The sequence below is a fragment of the Sinocyclocheilus grahami genome, unplaced genomic scaffold, assembly GCF_001515645.1.
Source record: "Sinocyclocheilus grahami isolate Dianchi unplaced genomic scaffold, SAMN03320097.WGS_v1.1 scaffold1024.1, whole genome shotgun sequence".
Lineage (NCBI taxonomy): Eukaryota > Metazoa > Chordata > Actinopteri > Cypriniformes > Cyprinidae > Sinocyclocheilus > Sinocyclocheilus grahami.
In genome coordinates this window covers 11,231-33,730 of record NW_015506203.1, presented here as the reverse complement: position 1 = coordinate 33,730, position 22,500 = coordinate 11,231, and the positions used below count along the sequence as shown (strand labels likewise).

General features: G+C 34.8%; 2 protein-coding genes across 3 annotated transcripts in view; one reads left to right on the top strand and one right to left on the bottom strand.

The window, feature by feature from the left end:
- LOC107565745 (centrosomal protein of 72 kDa-like) overlaps nucleotides 1–1,854 on the top strand; it is a 6,573-nt gene extending 4,719 nt beyond the window's left edge. For both annotated transcript variants that reach the window (XM_016251016.1, XM_016251015.1), the window contains exons 11-14: nucleotides 1–16; nucleotides 1,075–1,201; nucleotides 1,270–1,357; nucleotides 1,436–1,854. The exon at nucleotides 1–16 is cut by the window's left edge and continues 163 nt beyond it. In XM_016251016.1, coding sequence (XP_016106502.1) covers nucleotides 1–16; nucleotides 1,075–1,201; nucleotides 1,270–1,357; nucleotides 1,436–1,496 — 292 coding nt within the window. In that variant the 3' untranslated portion in view covers nucleotides 1,497–1,854. The remainder of the gene's footprint in view (nucleotides 17–1,074; nucleotides 1,202–1,269; nucleotides 1,358–1,435) is intronic.
- Nucleotides 1,855–4,684: 2,830 nt separating this feature from the next.
- Nucleotides 4,685–18,975, bottom strand: LOC107565752 (tubulin polymerization-promoting protein-like). Its single transcript, XM_016251020.1, has 5 exons — nucleotides 18,846–18,975; nucleotides 15,053–15,136; nucleotides 12,273–12,605; nucleotides 6,534–6,687; nucleotides 4,685–5,476 (listed from the first exon to the last, which is right to left on the bottom strand). Exons 3-5 carry the CDS (start codon nucleotides 12,599–12,601, stop codon nucleotides 5,270–5,272), a joined length of 690 nt encoding a protein of 229 aa, XP_016106506.1. The 5' UTR covers nucleotides 12,602–12,605; nucleotides 15,053–15,136; nucleotides 18,846–18,975; the 3' UTR covers nucleotides 4,685–5,269.
- Nucleotides 18,976–22,500: the final 3,525 nt, after the last annotated feature.

Genomic DNA, 22,500 nt, shown 5'->3' with positions numbered 1-22,500 from the left:
GGCGCAAGAGTCCATCGTAAGATCATTTCAGTCAAATTATGAATGGTTATATTGAGCTAGTTTATTATTAGCAACTTAAGAAAAGCTCAGTGAATGTGATTTGTGTACCATATTCCAAAGTATATTAGGACAGCCCTCCTGTCCTCGAGTTGAGAGAAATGGTAAAGGGCTTTTACCGTTGACAAAAATTAAACTTTTGGGTTTTTTGTTATTAAAGGCAAATAATAAGCAAGCCCAGCCCAACGCATTACTTTCCATAAAAAGTAACTACAATTACAAAATACTGGAGCACAACACCAGTCATAAGGGTCCATTTTTTAAAATTAAGATTGATACATCATCTGAAAGCTTGATCAGCTTTCCATTGATGTATGGTTTGTTAGGATCGGACAATATTTGGTCGAGATACAACTATTTGAAAATCTGAAATCTGAGGGTGCAAAAAAATCTAAATATTGAGAAAATCATCTTTAAAGTTGTTCAAATGAAGTTCTTAGCAATGCATATTACTAATCAAAAATTAAGTTTTGATATATTTACGGTAGGAAATTTACAAAATATCTTCATGGAACATGATCTTTACTTAATATCCTAATGATTTTTGGCATAGAAGAAAAATTGATAATTTTGACCCATACAATGTATTGTTGGCTATTGCTACAAATATCCCCCAGCGACTTAACACTGCTTTTGTGCTCCAGGCTCACATATTATAATGCATTACTTTTAAAAGTAACTTTCACCAACACTGTTTAATATCAGGATTCATAAAAACTAATATGAAAACTATTGAAAAATAGCGTATGGAAATGATATGCAAATGAGGGCATGCATAGTAACACTAGGCATCATTAGCTCCATATATGGCCATTTTGGGGATGCATTTATGCAAGTTTCTTAATTTTGCAAGTCTAAAACATGACTGTCTTTTGTGCATATGCAGACTTCGGATGGAATCTACACTAAGTTTTTTCCATTTGGAAGTAAATAACGACAAGAGCTTTTTATCTTTCATACGTCACACAGAGAAGTTAAATGCGTTGGCAGTGACGTCTGCTGTTGTCTTTAATACAGCAAGCCCTTAATGAACAGATGAAGAGCGTGCTGGAGGAGAACGTGTCTTTACAGAAACAGCTGATCAAAGCAGAAAACAAGCTGCTGTCGTCTCGGCTGAAGAAGATGCCAGACATGCAGGACAGAGGTCAGTGTCTCAATACTAAGTTGTTGACATAAAACAGGTTATTAATGTTTGTGCTGGTGGATTTTTAGGACAGCAGACGGTCCCTGAGGAGTTAAACGTGAAAAGGCACACAATTCAGGAGGGCAACGGAGCGAATGAGCCGCAGGAGAGCTACAGGTCTGTGTCAAAGACGATCCAAATGCTACACAGCTATAAAAGCCACCAGCCTTTGTGTTGATCGAGTCTTTTTTGCAGGTCTTTGATTGCCAGAAATGAGCGTTTGCTGCAGCAGCTGGAAGAGGCTCTGATGAACTAACTGCTGCAAATGAAGAGCGTTCCTCCAATAGACATCTAGGTTTCATTTATTATAAATCTGCAATATAAAGTTACACCTCGTATGTAAATGCCTTTTGTTTTATATACTCTCTCTAAAGCAGTATGGCTTCTGTTTATGTCACACATGCATATCTTGAAGTTGTGCAAATTTGCTTGTTCGGTTCGTTCAACCGGAGTACTTTTCTATTCAGATGGACCTTAAACAGGATTTCTGTGCATCTTAAGAAGTCTTAATTTGCCCTTCCACAATTAAGGCCCTAAAAAGTCTTAAATCGGGGCAGAAAGTCCCGCAAAAAAATGAACATCTTATTTTCCAATGCAAATATCTAAACATCTTTAAACCAAGATACATTTACTTGAAATGCAAAATTAAGTTTTCTGAGAAACTGAACAAAACTAAATGAGTCCATGCTTAAAACAAGAACAAATCATCATAAAACTCATTCATTTTGAAATATTTTCTCAGCAAACAAGGCTTCTTATCTTGTCATTTTGCTTCTCAATGTGTCTTGATTTTTGATTTGGGCCTTAAATTTTTTTGAATTGGTCTGGAAAATGTCCTTGATGAAAATGACCTTTGTAAAACCCGCAGAAACCCTGCTGAAGCGTCAAATACAGAAAAAAGTTCCCATGTGACAACTAGCCCCGATCTCCACTGTTGCAGAACACAATCGCTCGAGACTTCACGTGCGTTGGAAATAAAGAAGAACCAGGCAGTTTGTTTTTTATTCAATACGATGCTACAAAACACTGACACGTTAAAATCGCTTTACCATCACCATATGACATGCATATCAGGATACTGCAGAACATTAAAAAACATTGTTTAAAAGACAGTATTGTTCCTCAAAACGGATGGTTAACAGTATTTGGCATTAATCACACAAAACATACGTTAAATACAACAACATATATACTTGTGGTTTGTTATCATAAATATGAGTCACTGTCTGCGGGAGAGCCGTAGCCACTACTCTTTTCTGAAAATAGATGTCCTGTAGAAGAATATGTCTGTACACTCTCACTCCTCCCTTCTTCGCTCCATAGACATGGACAATATTGTCGATGGGTTCCCACCATCACAGAGTTTAAAATATGTGATTTTCAGATCTGGAAAAGTCATAAAATCTTAAAAGTTCTTTTAAAAATCTGCTCTACGCTCTAAAATATTAAATTGAATTGTGAGTGAATCATTCTTTTGAGTCAGTTTTTTTTCAAGTGAATCAGTGATTCACAAATCAGCTTATCACATAAAAAATGTTAGGGAATTCTACATATGTGTCCCTGGAGCACAAAAGCAGTGTTAAGTCGCTGGGGGATATTTGTAGCAATAGCCAACAATACATTGTATGGGTCACAATTATACATTTTTCTTTTATGCCAAAAATCATTAGGATATTAAGTAAAGATCATGTTCCATGAAGATATTTAGCAAATTTCGTACTGTAAATATATCAAAACTTAATTTTTGATTAGTAATATGCATTGCTAAAAACTTCATATGAACAACTTTAAAGGTGATTTTCTCAATATTTAGATTTTTTTTGCAGCCTCAGATTCCAGATTTTCAAATAGTTGTATCTCAACCAAATATTGTCCGATCCTAACAAACCATACATCAATGGAAAGCTTATACATCAAACTTTCAGATGATGTATAAATCTCAATTTCGAAAAATTGACCCTTATGACTGGTTTTGTGCTCCAGGGTCACATTTGTGTTTTCCAGATTTGGAAGAGTCATAAAATCTTTTTAAAAATGCATATAATGAATATAGATTTGACTAGTAATGCTGTTTTAAAATATTAAATGAACGAAATATTGTGCTTGCATCGAGTAAAACATGTTTGCAAGCCATAAAGCGGCCTGATTTCTTTTGAACGAGTTCGTTTGAATGATTCATTAGTGACACAGTCCACATCCAGTGTTCACACGCGACTGGAAATCTCATGGAAAGTCACTGAAGTGTGGGAACCCTGAAGGTTGGATCTCGTCCAGCGTGTTCAGATGGCAGTGCGTTTATAAATAAATCTGAACACTAGTTATGGTAAAGGGAATGTATTCATTTAGACGTACATCATGCCAGCGTAAGATACAGCATGTCACTTCTCTTGTAAACATTGTTCTGTAGGCAGAAACACTGCACGTATGAAAAAAAAACAGCAAAGCGCCTCGATCTGACATGTTAAATTTAACAACAGTGCTTTTCAAACTAAAACCAATACAAAATACCTTTTAATATTTTCATTTGCAGTTTGATCTATTGCTGATAAACAGGCCCAGACACAATCAGCAGGCTTCAATGCTGCATAATGGATTTTAATATGGTAAAATGTGCTAATAATAAAGCTTAGAGTAGGCTGAAAGATAATCAGATTAGCCAAAGTATTTTTTATAAATGAACATGCAATTTGATCATTCCTAATTCAGCGCTGCAGATTCTGTGTGGGCCTGATTGTGTGTTAAAATCATTAGAAACTTCAGCCAACTTTTTTGTTTGTGTCATGTTTGTCCAAAGCTTTTAGTTCAGATGCACAGAGTTTTGTAAGGACTGTCAGCCATGTTTCCCGCTGGTTCGACATTATTCGGTCTGTATTGAAGTATGATAACGCTTGATGCGTTGGGTCCGATATTGTGATCAGAGCAAATCCTGAACTTTTGCTGATGGTGTTTCCTTTCACATACTATAGCAAATCATTCCACAGTTAAAACACACAGGCAGTGTTTCATATTATACCATTAGAAATACTTAGTTATGCCATCAATTGAAAAAACATTGACCAAACTACTAGATATACAATCTTGAGCACCAGCGGTCAGTTCTTTATGCATCAAACAATGATCTACGATGGTTGAACTTTTGCATCCGGTTATTTTAAAACATATTGCATATAAATGCAAACAAAATCAGATGTTTTTTTTTTTTAAATCTAAATAAATGAGACCAAACCAAATGTTTATCAAGTCAGTTTTTTTAAAGCCATTAATGCATCAAATGAAAATTTGCAGAAAATATGCTCACTCTCAGGCCATCTAAGATGTAGACGAGTTTGTTTCTTCATCAGATTTGGAGAAATGTAGCATTGCATCAGTGTCTCCGCAATGAATGCTCTGCAGTAGTCTGAGGGTGAGGACATTTTAAGCAAGTTTTTATTTTTGGATGAATTATTCCTTTAAATTATGTGTAAATAATACTAAGACAAATGCATTTAAATATATTTTATCTTAGGCCTGAAACATACCCTACATGCATGACCTTCAAATTTAAACTTAAGATAAAAGCATCTGCCAAATGCATTAAATATAAATGGAGATGGAAAATGTGCAATCTTAGTTTTGTGTTGTTGTAACAAAAATCGTGGGATCATGGACTTGCACTGCATTACTCAAGCATTTGCAAAGTATATTTCAGGCCTGATTCTACTGCATCAGTGCAAAATGTCAAATATTAATTTCATGTCAATATTCACGACAGATTAACAGCAAAACCTTCACTAGTAGAGCGTGCAATACTGTAGCCACCTGTCTTTCTCTTGGCATCATCGTGTTTGTTAGGAACGTACCAGCTGGTGACGTCGGCGTTTGATGTAAACAGCGTTCCAGTTAATAGAAATAAAACACTTACAGGAACAGGAGCATAAACTCAATGTTATTCACAGGAAAAGACGTACCCTCAATGGAAGATGGGAAATGCATTTGTGCTTTATAGAGTCGGGTTTGTCTTCTGTTGCGTTCACTGCTGGATGGAGAACCTCACATGGGTTTTTGTGGAGGTTTTGAAACTTTTTTCTCGTATGACCCTGCGTGCTTGTATCCGGAGACGTATCCAGACGCATCCACCACTTCCACTCGCCCTGCCTTGCCCTTCCCGCGGCCCGTCTCGTCGAAACGCTCCTTGTGCGATCCGGTGAACTTGGTGGTGTCGGTCAAACGGGACACAGTTGGGGAAGCCACGGCTCTCTGCGAGTCCAGAAAGAGACTTGTGATAAATTCCAGTTTTTAAAATGTTTTCAAAAGTCTCTTGTGCTCACCAAGGCTGCATTTATTTGATCAAAAATCCAGTAAAATTGTGAAATATTATTACAATTTAAAATAGCTGTTTTCTATGTGAATATCTGTAAAACTGTAATTTATTTCTGTGATGCGCAGCTGAATTTTCAGCATCATTACTCTAGTTTTCAGTGTCACATGATCTTCAGAAATCAGTATAATATTCTGATCTCAATAAACATTTCTGATTATTATCAATGTTGAAAACAGTTGTGCTTCACAATATTTTTGTGGAAACCATTAAAATGTTATTTTTCAGGATTTACAGATGAATAGAAAGTTCAAAAGAACAGCATTTATTTCAAATAGAAATCTTTTGTAACATTATAAATGTCTTTACTGGCACTATTGGCCAATTCAATGCATCCTTGCTAAATAAAATATTAATTTCTTTAAAAAAATCCTTCTGATGCCAAACTTTTGAACATGACTGTATAAGCTCATGTCTTCATATTTATAAATATTTATCATCACTGCCATATATTTATCATTATTACATTTAGAAATCAGCAATGGTTTAGTTATTTATTCATTCGTATACATTTAAAACCAATAATTAAAGAAATAAGTGAGTAGATTTCATTTGTATACCACAGCAAAGATTCCCAAACTTTTTTGTGAGCCAAACCAGTTTAATCTAAAATATTTACTTAAAGTCCCCTTGAGATTTTAATAATTTAACAATAAATTCACATGTTTTGGTTCTTGATGTTGGTTAAGGGCCACATTAAATGCAGGTGAACATAAAATACATATTTTTTCTTTATAGTGTTTTATTTGTATTATTCAAATGAATTATTTTACATTTTTATGATTTAATTAATTATAAGCTTTTCATCAACTCATGTTTACATTTATGCATTTATCAAACTTTTCTCCAAAACGACTTACAAATGTTTGAGAAAACAGGATACCATCAATGCTTATTCGTTTAGAGAAAGAACAGCACGTCTGCTGTGGGCTTTACCGTGACTCCAGCTATAACGGGCGATTTCCCTTCGATCATTCTGTAAACCTCTTGCGCGGCGTCCTCGCTGCTCTTATCTTTGAAGCGTTTCCTGGCGAGCTCTTCGAGCGCTTCTTTGAACTGGCTGTATGTAATAGTGCGCGCAGATTTGCTCCTAGAAAACAATGACAAATGGATGATAAGCTCGTCAGTATATTTGGTGGCATCAAACATAAGCACAGAGCAGAGCAGAAACATGCAAGACCTGATTAAAAGAGCTTCTGTAAACACATGAGAAATGCTTTGAGTGACACCGAAATTAAAATATCAAACATAATTAGCAGCTGCTGTGCTTTTGTGTTTCACATGAGAAATAACACAGGGTCTGAACAACATGAGGGTCAGTAAATGAAGATTTTTGCATGAAATATGATTCAAAGGGATAGTTCATCCAAAATCGAAAAAGTGCTGTTAATTTACTCGCCCTCAGGCCATCCAAGATGAAGATGAGTTTATTTCTGCAGCAGAACAGTAAAGAAGATTTTTAGCTGAAACCGTGGTCCTTGCTGATTCAGAAAATGCAAGTCAATGGCTGCCGGCACTTTGAGAGTCAAAAAAAGCACATCAGGCAACACTAGTTTGAGATTTTTATGCGATGTATATGAGGTTTTTTGGTTTAGTACTGATTGAATGATTAGGGCTACTGTTAAAAAAATAATACCAGTGACTCCTGATGATATATTGAGGTCTTATGAAGCGAAACGATCAGTCTGTGCAAGAAACTAAACATTATTTACAGCATTATCACCTGTAACCCAAAGCCTCAGACAAACGGTCCGGAGCTCGAGCAGCACAGATCTACAAGTTACTCAATCTAAACTCACTTTCAGACGCCTGACAGTCACTCCGACTGGAAACGAGCCGAAATACTGCCGTATATCTGATCCTGTGATGAATGAACTGATCTAGCGCTCCAGTTCCTCCAACAGTCACTGAACTGAGCAAACAGTTCGACTCGAACTGAAGACCAATGAGCAAATGAACATTGTCATGGTTTTTCATGGTTTATGTAAAAACGTGAGCTGATGAAGACTAGCTTATTCACTTTATACGCTTTAGACACGTAAAACATCCACGTTTCACACCATTTTGGGGTGCTTTAATAATATAATTGCGCATATGTTACGTCATTGCGTGATTATGTAAACAAACTAGTGAACTGAACCAAACGAGCTGTCCAAAAGAATCAGTTCATGGAAAAGAATCAGATTTGCCTGAGGCTCTGGATTACAGGTAATAATGTTCAGTTTCGTGCACAGACTGATCGCTTCATAAGACCTCAATATATCATCAAGAGCCACAGGGATTCATTTTGTGTTGCCTGATGGGTGTTCTTTGACTCTTAAAGTGCCGGCAGCCATTGACTTGCATTTTATGAATCACTAAGCACCACAGTTTCAGCTAAAAATCTTCTTTTCTGTTCGACTGAAGAAAAAAAAGTTTGCATCTTGGATGGCCTGAGGGTGAGTAAATTAACAGCAAATTCTAATTTTTAGGTGAACTGCCCCTTTAAGTTTGCATGGGAAGTGCTTGGATAAAGGCCTCTGAAAGTGTTGCATGAACTGAGAGCAAACGTGTGATCACATGAACATGTCAGCTCTGAGAGGCCCGGCGTCACGGCTGTACAGCGTCTTTCATTTCAGAGGAAGAAATGCACTTCCAATCGTCTTTAAAAGAGAGGAAATGCTTCCCGTATCTGTAGTTGCTGCCATCAAGGGTTGAGCATCCAATCAAACTGCACGGTATTTTGTTTACTTCAATACGATAAACAGTTTTGGTACTGCGTTTGCTCGCCAAAATCAGCGTCCCAAAGCAGAACCAGTAGAGAACGGCTGATTTATCCGGTCTTGAAGCAGGATTTGCATTATGACTCCAGGCATCACTTACAGCGAATGCATTCGACTCGTAAAGCGACACTTAAAACGGCACATAGTAACACAAACAGCCTTTACCGTGGTGATCGAGAACCTAAACAAAAGCCCATAAAGTCCGTCGTCTCCCCCTGCTGTCATAGCAACAAGCTTGGGTAAACACGCCTCTTTGGCTTTATAATTAATTTGACTTCTTCGCTGAGCAGTTTTGTTTGTGCGATCCTTCAGCGCTGCGACTGTTCCTGCTGCCTAATGTCAGCCACTGTTCTCTCTACTATGAGCTTGTGCTGAATGCTTTCATATTTATACATATTCATAGAGACATAAACATACATATGCTGTTATTAACACATGAAAACATATAAAACATAACCGCTAGGCATCATATCTGCTGAATGAAACACAATACTTGTATCTCTTTTGAGGTGCTGATTCCAAAAATAGTTTTGAGAGCATCACACTTTTTTTTTTTTTTTACAAAATATGATGCATTTTGTAGCATTTTTGTTTTTGTGACAACCATTTTAAGGCGAAGTAGTCATTTTGAATGCTACTTTTTGTCATTAAAGCCAAAACGTTTATTTTGATAAGTGCATTAAAGCTGACGCATACTGTAAATATTATTTGAAAAACCATTCTTATTTTGTGGGGGTAAAAAAAGTATATGTGATATGAAGTTTTCATTGATATTTTTGAACTCAGCATCATCAATTAGGTAATATTATAGAGGCAAATCAAAGGAAGTCTTTTTTTTTTTTTTTGGAGAATTTAATCAAAATGAAACAAGTTTATGATTAAAACAAGAACAAATATCTGCCAATGGACTCAGAAAAATGTACTTAATTGAAAGAGAAAAGTCATTTTCATTCCCCATTGACATATTTGTTTTTCTTCTTTGTTTGTTTTTCGCTTCATTTTGTTCAGTTTCTCAGAAAACAAGACTTATTTTCTTCAATTTGCATCTCAACTAAATGCATCTTGATTTACAGATGTTTAAATGTGTATTGGAAAACAAATAAATTTTTTCGCAGTGCATGCAACAAGACTTTCTAAACTGAATTAAGACCTTTTAAAACCCACAGAAACACTGGCTTATGTCTATTTGTCTGTACTGTGGTATTACGTGCTGAATGGAGGAGTATTGTAATGTTTGCATTGCTGTGTGCTGCAGCTTTAAATGTGCCGGGACTTTGTCAAGCATCATTAACATCAATCGCTGGGGTTTTAATCTGTCCGAATAGGTCAGAAAACACCTGAAAAGCATCAAAACATTTAGCTAAAATAACTTACATTTTGCTTGCTTTAAAAGACCTGGAATATACCACAAGAGTTGTTTGGACTGCTGTCATGATATTTTCATGTTTTGTTTTGTTTTTGCCCATGAAATAATAATGATGATGATAATAATAATACTCTTATAATAGCATAAAGGGTTGGACTGACTTCCTTTTTGCGTGCACTTCTCCTTTTTAATGTTAATGCATGCATTGGTTCTTCCTGCCTCTCGTTTCTGCTCAGCCTTGTTGTTCTGACGCTGTCTAGCAGAATAATCTTTATTCTCGCTCAGTCGGGGTGAAGAATCTTTTCCCTACTGCAGGCTTTATAAAAGGCAGAGAATATCTTCTATGCATAAATACTACAAAGATTCATTCTACTATTTGAACAAACCAGCACTTTTATCTAAACATCTGAAGACTGGATGCTTAAAGGCGAGATCAGTGTGTACGGAGCTCTATATTAAGGGCACGTTATTAAAATCTGGCCCTACTGAAGCAGCGATGACTCCTTCTGTCCTGCAGTCATCAGGGTTATTCGGCATGAGCCATCATGGCCTGTGGCTGTGGGGGAAGAACCAGAAAAACATCAACACAGCACGACTCCTCTTCACCGTGCAGTGTTATTTTACTTTCATTGATACGCTATTATACTATATTGTTTTTGTAAATATTCTGAATAAGATTTTATTTTTTATATTATATATATATATTTTTTTCTTATATATTTTCATTTGTTTTAATAATATATTAAATAATAAATTATTATATAAATAAATAAATTATTTAATAATATTAAGAATATATTTTTAGTTTTAGTTATTTGAGCACTTCAACTTAAACTAAACAAAAAACTATTTTATCTCTGTTAATGTTTATTTTATTTTAAGTAACAGTTGTTTTGGTTTTATAGAATGCATATTCAGAAAAAAAATATTTTCTGTTACAGAAAATGTCAGCTACATTCCTACACTGCAAAGCTTATTGCACTGATTCAATATTTTGACACACAATTTTTTTTGATCCCATTTGTTAACATGCACATATTGCATAATGCACAGATCGGTTAAGAAATGCAATTTTGTCCCTCAGTTAGAGCATTTGTCCTCTGACACAGCTTGATAAAAGAGGCTGTATGATTTATGATTTAATATGACATGCACATGTGAGGGATGAATAAATACATGCAAATTAATCTGTCACTCACTCGCGTCGTCCCTGCATGATTTGACCTTAACCTGACCTGAACCTGCTGTGAAAGAGTGGCGCATTAAGAGGAGAATCAGATGTGAGTAAGTAAAAGTGGGTCAGATGACTAGATTTAATCCACATCTGAACGCGGCCCAAATCAGATCTCATAGTGTTTTTGCTGTTTACATGCATGCAACATCTGTGTTTATGTGTATGTGACACACTGTGCCAGATGTCTGCGAGAAAATCCTATTGGTTGACAGTGTAATCGCATCCTACCTAGACAGCACTGAGCATTTCAGGCACAAAGTTTTGGCCAAAATCGAAGACAGCATCGCATGCATGCTTCATAGGCAATGCAATCCCAGGATGCACTGCAACAAACTCAAAGTGAGTGATGCAAGAAGGGAGAAGGAAGTGTTAATTGTTGCTCAAATAGTAGAGCATGGCACTAATAATTCCAGGGTCATGGGTTTGATTCCCAGGGAATGCATGAAATGCAAGAATGTAACATTTAATTGCACACTGAAAAAGTAGACGATCAGATTTGTAAGTATGCATATCAAGTCATTAGCTTTGCATCAAGAACAAAAAAAAAAAATCTATTTATCTGTGTAGAAAATTAATGTGACTTTTACTTCCATAACCCGTCTGTTGTGCTCTAGTCCTAAACATTGTTGGGGTAACATATTGCAACTAATGCAAGTTATGTAATCAGATTACTTTTTTCAAGTAACTAGTAAAGTAATGCATTACTTTTTAATTTACAAGAAAAGTTACTTTTTCAAATAAGTAACGCCAGTTGCTTTGTTTTCCCATTTCATGTTGAATTTCCATCAGCCTTTTATATATGCAAAACAAATAACTTTTAAATATAAAAAACATCTATTTATCTGTGTAGAAAATTAATGTGACTTTTACTTCCATAACCCGTCTGTTGTGCTGTAGTCCTAAACATTGTTGGGGGTAACATATTGCAACTAATGCAAGTTATGTAATCAGATTACTTTTTTCAAGTAACTAGTAAAGTAATGCATTACTTTTTAATTTACAAGAAAAGTTACTTTTTCAAATAAGTAACGCCAGTTGCTTTGTTTTCCCATTTCATGTTGAATTTCCATCAGCCTTTTATATATGCAAAACAAATAACTTTTAAATATAAAAAACAAATAAGCAAGCCCAGCCCAGATGAGAAAAAGTAATGCATAAGTATTGTAACGCATTACTTTCCATAAAAAGTAACTAAGTAATGCAATTAGTTACTTTTTTAGGGAGTAACACAATATTATAATGCATTACTTTTAAAAGTAGCTTTCCCCAACTCTGGTCCTAGATGTTTAAAAGTGGTGCAAATGCTGACTGACTTGACTTTGGAGAAGACTATGTCCACGTCTGTGAGGGTGATGCCCTTGCCATCGATGACGCCGCAGTCTTTACACAGTTTGGACCAGTTCTTGCCGTTCATGTCTTTGCCGGTGGCTCGCGTGTCTCCGTGGATGGCGAAGCGGCGGAAGGACTCCTCCAGCGCGGTGATCTCCACAGGCGTTTTGGCTCCCGCTCCTCCGTCGCTCGTGCCGTTGGACGTGGAGGACAGGCGTTTGGCCGCGTGATCTTTTGGGTGTTCGCTGTGCGGACGCATGGGTGAACTGTTGGGTACGGGGTGTTTGGCGGTCTGAACTTTAAACTCCTCCATGTTGCTGGTGAAGAATGTGAATGGTTAATATTGTTGCAAAAGTGTGTTTGTGCATCTTCCTTCATTATAAATGACACATGATTTGATGGTGTGTAATGCAAAGACACGATGTAAGTGTCTAAATATTATTTTTTTTGTCATTTAGCTACGCTTTTATCCAAAGCGACTTACAAATGAGGACAATGGAAGCAATCAAAATCAACAAAAGAGCAATGATACGCAAGTGCTATAACAAGTCTCAATTAGCTTAATGCAGTACACGTAGCAAGTTTTTTTTTTTTTTTATCTATAATAAATAAAAAGAAAACAGATAGAATAGAAAAAGAATAGAGCATGCTAGTGTTAGAGGCCTTTTTTGCTTTTGTTAATTGTATAATAAATAAAAAGAAAGCGGATAGATAGAATACAAAAAGATTAGAGAAGCTAGTGTTAGTTTTTTTTAAAGAATAGAATTAGAATAGAGAGTGCTGGAGTTAGAGGGTCAAATAAAGATGGAAGAGATGTGTTTTTAGCCGATTCTTGAAGATGGCTAAGGACTCAGCTGCTAGTATTGAGCTGGAATTACTTAATTACTTTTTATGTCTGTATATCTATAATGAAGATCATGGTTACATTGAGGCACTGATCTGCTGCACTCCACTACGCAGAGCTCTGTTTTTCTAAATATTATTTTTTTTGTCATTTAGCTACGCTTTTATCCAAAGCGACTTACAAATGAGGACAATGGTAGCAATCAAAATCAACAAAAGAGCAATGATACGCAAGTGCTATAACAAGTCTCAATTAGCTTAATGCAGCACACGTAGCAAGTTTTTTTTTTTTATCTATAATAAATAAAAAGAAAACAGATAGAATAGAATACAAAAAGATTAGAGAAGCTAGTGTTAGTTTTTTTTAAAGAATAGAATTAGAATAGAGAGTGCTGGAGTTAGAGGGTCAAATAAAGATGGAAGAGATGTGTTTTTAGCCGATTCTTGAAGATGGCTAAGGACTCAGCTGCTAGTATTGAGCTGGAATTACTTAATTACTTTTTATGTCTGTATATCTATAATGAAGATCATGGTTACATTGAGGCACTGATCTGCTGCACTCCACTACGCAGAGCTCTGTTTTTTTAGGATGACAAAAAGGTTTAAAGTAGTGCTGTCAAATGATTAATCACGATTAATCGCATCCAAAATAAAAGTTTTTGTTTACATAATATATCTGTGTGTGCTGTGTATATTTATTATGTGTATATAAATACAAACACATGCATGTATATATTTTAGAAAAATATGCTATGTTTGTTTATATATTAAATATATGTATATATAAATGTATATACATGTAAATATTTTCTAAATATATATTATATGTGCGTGTATTGATATATGCATAGTAAATAAACAGTACACACACATATATTATGTACACAAAAACTTTTATTTTGGATGCGATTAATCACGATTAATCGTTTGACAGCACTAATTAAAAGTTACATTTTCAGCCTGGTCTGCCTCAGTAGTCTAACAGCGCTCATCAATGTCAAAATAATTGAGATGGCCAATCAAAGTAGGCGGAGTTTACTGTTCACAGAAGCGGAGCGCGATTTTCAGCATGAATCGTCAATTTAATGTTGAAAGAGAGCGAGGTAACATGATGGAAGTTGCAAATCATTTAATATTAGTCAACTGTGTTACGACAGAAATGTTAAATGACGACAGCTATATCAACAACGATGCAAACTATTCGACTTTTTTCCTCAAGTGTGGCTATTTTGAGAGCGAGCGAGAGAGAGATTAAAGTTGCATGTGTGAATTAAGTTACCCGAGTCTGTGCGTCTCTCTACAAACAATGAAGCTGTGAGTTTGACTTCAAATCAGCTATTTTAATTTATATATAATTCATAATTCCAATATATATAATATTTGGTTTATAATTATTATATATATAATATCTAAAATATAATTAGCATATTTTATATTACATATATAACTAATTATAATTCAATATATATATATATATATATATAAATTTGAGTAATTTCATGTTAACATATATTATAAATAATAATATAATATAAATTTTGTAAAGATGTATATATATTCATATCAAATATTTATATCAAATTATAATATCACAATTATTTCATATGTAATTATTATATAACATTTTAAATATAATGCACATTTTATATAATAAATGAATCTCCCATAATTCCACACGTTTAAAACATGCAGCAGCTTTTTAAAAATGTTTTCAAATGCACGTTTACACCTGAAAAGTTATTTTATGGGAAAATGCATTCATCTTCCTGTCATAATCAACACAACATCCTGTGTCTCATGGCTAAATCATTTAAGGCGCACTATCTTACATACTCTATACTCAAGAGCATGTATTTTCACATCACCAGTAAAATAGCAACTAAAAGTATTACACAGCTTAGCTTAGCATCTCAAGTCTGACCTTTGCCCTCTGCTGGCCCTCCAGAGCTCTGATCCCACGTCAGCGTCGCTCGCTCCGAGTCGCTCTGAGTCTTTCTTGATGCAGCTGAAAACACAACAGGAGTTTTGTAGTGAATGTGAGTATTAGCTGCTTAAAAGCAGAGAGCAAAACTGCAATAACACCAATAATCATCTCATCTTCTGGTCTGAGTCCAACAAGTTCCAAATAAATAAACGAGCATTTCACTTGATCACTAAAAATAGGCATTATCTCATGATTATGTAATATATATAAGATTTTTGGGTTGAATATCCAACAAAAATAACTATAGTGTATACTATGTATACTTTTAATATGATATAGAATGACTATAATATCATGATATTGTAATTTAATCACAAATAAATCACAGTAGTTATGCTTGCACACAGTTTGCTTCAAGTCAAACATTATGAAGATGAGAAGAACTGTTTCCTTCATGATGTAACCGTCCACAATTAGACACGAGCGCTCAGCATTACTCACTCACGCCGGTTAGTTCACGTTTAAAACTCTCACAAGAGCAAATGATCAAGATTAAGTGATTAACAAGTCAAAATACAATCCAGATGGTCTTATTTACTTTAATACTACATGATTAAAATCAAACAGAAAGCAGAAGACTCAGAAATCAGTGCAGAAACATCTCAATCGTTCAAAACCACAAGTGCACAAAAAACAAGATTGGACGCTTCACACGTCACGCGGTCTCTTCCTGTCTAAGTGGGCGGCACTTGGTCAGAATAACCCGCAATGTGCTGATGTCAAGCGTCACGACTTGATTTCAGTCACACGTTTGTCCTAGTACCAACACCAGATAGTATTTATGATCGCTAAAACTACATCAGACACTCGATCAGACGATGCTCACCTCCCAGAAGCTCCCATAATGCACTGCAGCAACCGCATTAGCCCTGCGATGTCACAGCAAAGCCAAATTCAAATCCGAAGCTTTCTAAGTTTCTAACCACTAAGTCAGCTCAGTCTGAAGTTAGCTGCATCTGTCTTTATGGTCGCACAACAGAGCTCTGTAGGCCAAAGTGAACTCCTCGAGTACAGTCAATGTACAAGAGGACCCTCAAAATCCACTTGAAGATGTCCCTATTCAAGAGCATTGTGTTTTACTTGTCCTTCAACAGAGAAACAAATCACTTTGTGAATCACTCTCAATAATGTCATTCAGCTCTATGGGCCCTTTGTGCTGTCCAGTGTACTACACACACTCGAGACATCGCCACTATCTCTGGCGCGAGTGAATAAACGACAACATTCTTATCTTTCTTGCTAAAACAAAGTGACCGAGAAACACGGAGGAATGCAAACATGCGAGTTGAAACTAAAGAGAGAAAATAATCACTATAATTGCATGAAGCATGTTTTATTTGTAAAGTATCGAATCGCCGTTTCATTTCAATAAATTATTATATTATTTGTGAAATAATGATATATATTATTACAATCAAATAACAGAGCATATATATGAAATAATCCCAATATCACTTTATATAATAAATTGTCATTGCAGATTTTTATCATAATAATATAATATTTTATAAAGAAAACTTTACATCTTTCTACTGATTTATTATTATAGGCCCCCTGCATGTTAACAGGTCATCCTGCATTTTTCTGTAAAAATAAAAGATACTATTATTATTATATTTATTCTTAAATACTAGTAGTAAGTGTAGTAATGTTAACAATAACAATAGTTATTAATAATAAATTATTATATAAAATATGAACAATATTTGTTATTTTAATATTTGTAATTTAGTAATAATAATAATCATTATTATTAGTCATATTTAAATTTCTGCAGCCCTACAAACAAACCTGGTGTTCTTTTATTTTTTATTAAATATTACATTTTAAAATTGCAATAGCAATTTTTAACCAGAGAAATTGCTATTAGACTTTCCCCAAATCATGCAGCCCTCTAATGCATATATTAATCCATATAATTTATTAATAAACTTGAGATATATAACAGTACTGTGATATACTGTAAAAGTGACACTTTATATAGAAAGCATAGGTCTAAATGTCTATTGTCATATCAGTCAACAAAACATATTTCCCAAAAAATGAGTGTTGCTTTAAATGCTCTCATGAACGCACCCAGTCAATATCATTTCTGCAATCATTACCATCATAAAACTGACACAGCTAATAAACAAAGTCATAATAACAGATTTCATCATGTTTATTATATGATGCATGTAAACACAACTATGTAATCTATGCGTGTTCTATGCGAGTATTGCGAGTGTTATTTAAGTGATTGGGACCGACATTTGCTGCAGTCTAATGCTGGAGGAGATTCTGGGAACGTCACAAAAACACAGATAATGATGGAGTGTCAGAGAGGAGAAATGCTCGTTTACATGCACACAGACCTCAGGAGAATCTGTGATTGGTGGAGCGCATGATGACATGCATTCGCCTTCTGGTCATGAGTTGCACAGATGAGAGCACACAATAAACTGACCTATTTTTAACAAAAAAACCCTACTTATATCTGCCAAGTGGCATAAAACATTAAAGACAGAAAGAGGATTTGATGTAAAGCACAGGGAAACCTACATTACACAATACACATTTGATGGAATTGAGTTCACTAAAAAAATGCAATGAAAACATGTTTCAGTGTTATTTTTATTATAGTGTTTATATTTTTTTTTAATAAATTCAAATTTTTTTTAAATTCTAAAATAAAAAAGTTTTAGTAATTTCATCATTTTTAATAATAAATTAACTTTTAAATGTTTTTTTTATTATTTTTTAAATATTTTTTAAAATGTTCATTAGATTTTTTTTGTTGTTGTTTTTTTTATTTTATAAGATATATATTATGGTTTTAGTTTTAGTCAACTATAATAGCCCTGACATGTTTGGACTGTTCAAATAAAAACAATATCCAGACATATAGATGGATGTATAGATGGACAGATAGATGGATAGATGGACAGATAGACATATAGATTGATGGATGTATAGTAGACAGACATGTGGATGGATAAATGGATGAATGGAGAGATAGACATATGAATGCATGGATGAATGGATGTATGGTTGGATGGATTGATGGCTAGACAGATAGGAAATGGATGGATAAATGGATGAATGGACAGATAATAATTATAATAATTAGTTACATTTATATAGCGCTTTTCTGGGTACTCAAAGCGCTTAACATGAAAGTGGGGAATTGGATGGATGGACAGACATATAGATGGATGGATGGATGGATGGATGGATGGATGGACACATAGATGGATGAAAGTAGATGGATAGACATATAGATAAACGGATGAACGGATGGATGGATAGATAGATAGACAGATCGATCGATGGATAGTTAATCATCTGTATTTTGATTTATGTATTTTAAACGTGGCTCTTGTTGGTCCCTCTCCGCCGGTGTTTATGTAATCGCGCTATACATTATCATCACACGTTATATAAACTCAGCAGATCACGAAGAAACACGTGATCATTGTTATTGTCACGAACGCTGCGTGCAACACTACTGACCAACACAACGGAACCAGCACGGAATTACGCAACGAAGCAAAAATGAAAGTAAATCAAACCGACTTCCGTGACAACGATCAATAATCAAGCGCAAAATCTGCTCGTTTTGTTTTTGAGGTAAAATGACAAATACATAAACGCGCTCGTGATCAATCACGCAATATTTCAGCTTCAGACGCGATTGATCGGATGATAACGAGGGCAACGCGCCGCTGTAACGGACAGAGCACCGTCTTACCTGAATGACGCCTCTGTCGTTTTCTTCTTTCGGTCAGTATCTAGAGGAACATGTTTATATTAGACAGCCGCGACGCGATGCGACGCTCGCTGCGATCCGCGCGTGAGTGTGCGCTGTGCTGCTGAGCGCGCGGTGATTGGCTGCCCGCTTGAGTTCACGTGAGAAATAATTGTTTATTAATAAATAACGTTTTACTATGAGCTAACATCTATTTAAAAACACCAACTACAAATATATATATATATATATAAAACAAGTAGCACGGGTATATTTGTAGCAATAGCCAAAAATGCATTGTATAGGTCAAAATTATTTTTCTTTTATGCCAAAAATCATTAGGATATTAATGTTTCATGAAGATATTTTGTAAATGTCCTACTGTATATATATATCAAAACTTAATTTTTGATTAGTAATATGCATTGCTAAAAACTTCATTTGGACAACTTTAAAGGCGATTTTCTCAATATTTAGATTTTTTTGCACCCTCAGATTCCAGATTTTCAAATAGTTGTAGGCTATCCCAGCCAAATATTGTGCTATCCTAACAAACCATACATTAGTGGAAAGCTCATTTATTCAGCTTTAATATAATTTACTCTAATGACTGGTTTTGTGGTCCAGGGTCACATACTGTCCTGTCCAAAGTCTCCAATTGCTTATATTATGATAGTCAACCCTGTTACACCACTTATCATAATGTTTACTATCTAAAAAGTAATTAATTACTCACAATGTCATAGAATGGAAGAGTCCAAAAAATGCATTACGATGAACACTAAACATGCTTCCATACAAACATTAAAATGAGTGAAAATGCAGGAAGAGAAGGTTTCTCCTCCACAGGGAATAGCTGTTTCCTTTCACAGTAATCAAGATGAAGCCTGTTAATGCAGGAATGCAGGAAAGATGAGTAAATAAACAGCAGCTCTGAGGTCTGTGTGTCCTGCAGCGATGCATCTCTTCACAGGGATTGAGAATAAAGCTTCAAATCCACGAAATGTTACACAACTAGGGTTCTGGACCAGGATTACATAACAGGCCCTCAGGATGACATAAGTGAGACCAGGACTAGATGTCACACTTCTTCTTTTTTATCACAATAAAAATTAAAAAATCAAAATAAATTAATAAAAATAAATCAATAAATAAAATTACAGAAATATGGTGATACTGTAATTCATTTGTAAGACAGAATTCAGAAAAATTACTAAAATTTCAGATTGTTTTAATTAACTAGTAGATATTTACAACGAAATGATGCGAATGAGTGATCTTGTGCTGTATTCATCACTCAGCATCAAACACACCACACATATCTACAAGCCTTTATTTCAAAATATAAAAATAGCAAATAGAATTCATTCATCTTATAGTTGCAACGGTGGCATAAAATTGTTTGCATTTTGTCCTTAATGAGTTATTATAAATCATCTTAAAATAAACCAGCTGTACAATGTAAACAACATACTGTATGTTACAGAAACAGAACTTTAAATTCATCAGAGAGTGTATAAGACCGTTTCTGCCACAGAAGAAAAACTCATTATAAAGGTAATTGCAACTTTTTATCTCACAATTCTGACTTTTATTCTTGCAATTCTGAGTTTATATCATACAGTTCAGATTTTTTTTGTGGTGTTTGCATATATATATATATCCAGGTGCATCTCAATAAATTAGAATGTCGTGGAAAAGTTCATTTATTTCAGTAATTCAACTCAAATTGTGAAACTCGTGTATTAAACAAATTCAATGCACACAGACTGAAGTAGTTTAAGTCTTTGGTTCTTTTAATTGTGATGATTTTGGCTCACATTTAACAAAAACCCACCAATTCACTATCTCAACAAATTAGAATACTTCATAAGACCAATAAAAAAAACATTTTTAGTGAATTGTTGGCCTTCTGGAAAGTATGTTCATTTACTGTACATGTACTCAATACCTTACTGAAGTCGGTCAATCAGATTCTAGGCAGATCTTGCGGTGTGCATCAGTTTGTGAGTTTTGACCAAGCGGCAACCTCCCGCTCTCTCTCGTGAAGCCAACACGGAAGTGACTTAAGCTGTAATTCATCAACTGGCCGCTAGAGACTGGCTGCAAAAGGGAGTCCATCCCATAGACTCCCCATGTTAAAATGCCCAACTTTACAGCAGAAAAAAACATGTTTACAGCCTGGTTCAAAAAATGATTTTGGTCTATATAGCTAATTTTGCCCTTCATGACAACTGTGAGGGGGGTGAATTTTTTTATAACTCTTTAGATATTTGTACAAAACAAAAATACTGATTAGGAAAGTAATTTTTTTTTGCAGTGTAGGAAATGAGACGTTACATGTCTTCATTATTTCAGATTTGTAATATTTAATAATTTAATAAAGTCTCTTCTGCTCACCAAGGCTGCATTTATTTGATCAAAAATACAGTAAAAATTGTGAAATATTATAAAAATTTAAGATATCTTCTTTCTATGTGAATATCTGTTAAACTGTAATTTATTCCTGTGATGCGCAGCTGTATTTTCAGCATCATTACTCCAGTCTTCAGCGTCACATGATCTTCAGAAATCAGTATAATATGCTGAGAAACATTTCTGATTATTATCAATGTTGAAAACAGTCGTGCTGCCCGATATTTTTGTGGAAACCGTGATACGTTTTATTTTTCGGGATTCACAGATGAATAGAAAGTTCAAAAGAGCAGCATTTATTTGAAATATTATTTTTTTGTAACATTATAAATGTCTCTACTGTCACTTCTGATCAATTCAATGCATCCTTGATGAATAAACGTATTCATTTCATGCGCTGATGAACTGGAATTGAGTCCAGAGACACAGCTGGTCTTACTGTGAAACTGCGGCGCGGTGCGCAGGACAGCAGGGTTCACATAGTGCTCGATGAAGACAAACAAGACCACAAGAATGAGGAGGAACATCCCAATGACAGCAGACGAGACGGTTATGAAGAAGAACCTGGGAAAAAACAGTCATTCCTATATGAACATTCAGACACTGTCAAACATCTTTAAAGAGACAAAAATATGCAAATGCTGCTTCTACATTTGTGTTATCAAATGGCACTTCTGCTCACCTGTAGTTCCTTCCTCCCACACAGTTGTTTAGCCATTTGCAGTGATGGTCGAAGTCTGCGATGCATTTGTTGCAGGTGCTGCAGTGTTTGGCTTTAGGTCCGCTGTGAAGGGAGAAGCCGATTACTCACTAAAGCAAACGGTTAGGACGTTTGTCTGGACAAATAACATTGCTGTAGAAGAGCTGTGTGCCATTCACAAATGAACTGAGAATTTCTATTCTTAAATTTGAATTGAGGTAGAAAACATGGATGCTGAAATGCAATTTAAGAAAATAAAATTAAAATGGAACATTGTTATTGTCAACTAAAACTATTGTTTTTGTTGATTAAAATTAAGCTGAAATAAAGCAAAATATACAGTAAATATATGATGAAAAATGTATTTCTACTAACTGAAATAAATGTTTAAGTTGACAATCAAATTACTCAAACTGAAATAAAATAAAGATAAATAGAAATAAAAAACGACAAAAATGACAAAATTGCTGTAACTTAAACAAATTAAAATATATTTTTAAAAGGTTAATTCAAAATATTAATAATTACTACAGTAGTATATAA

Excerpts from the sequence above, each read along its gene's own strand:
- LOC107565752 (XM_016251020.1), bottom strand. The coding sequence starts at position 12,601 with ATGGAGGAGTTTAAAGTTCAGACCGCCAAACACCCCGTACCCAACAGT. Across the intron at positions 6,688-12,272 it reads ATAGTCTTCTCCAAAGTCAA|GAGCAAATCTGCGCGCACTA; the intron begins GTCAGTCAGCAT and ends ATTGTTTTCTAG. Across the intron at positions 5,477-6,533 it reads CCGTTATAGCTGGAGTCACG|AGAGCCGTGGCTTCCCCAAC; the intron begins GTAAAGCCCACA and ends CTGGACTCGCAG.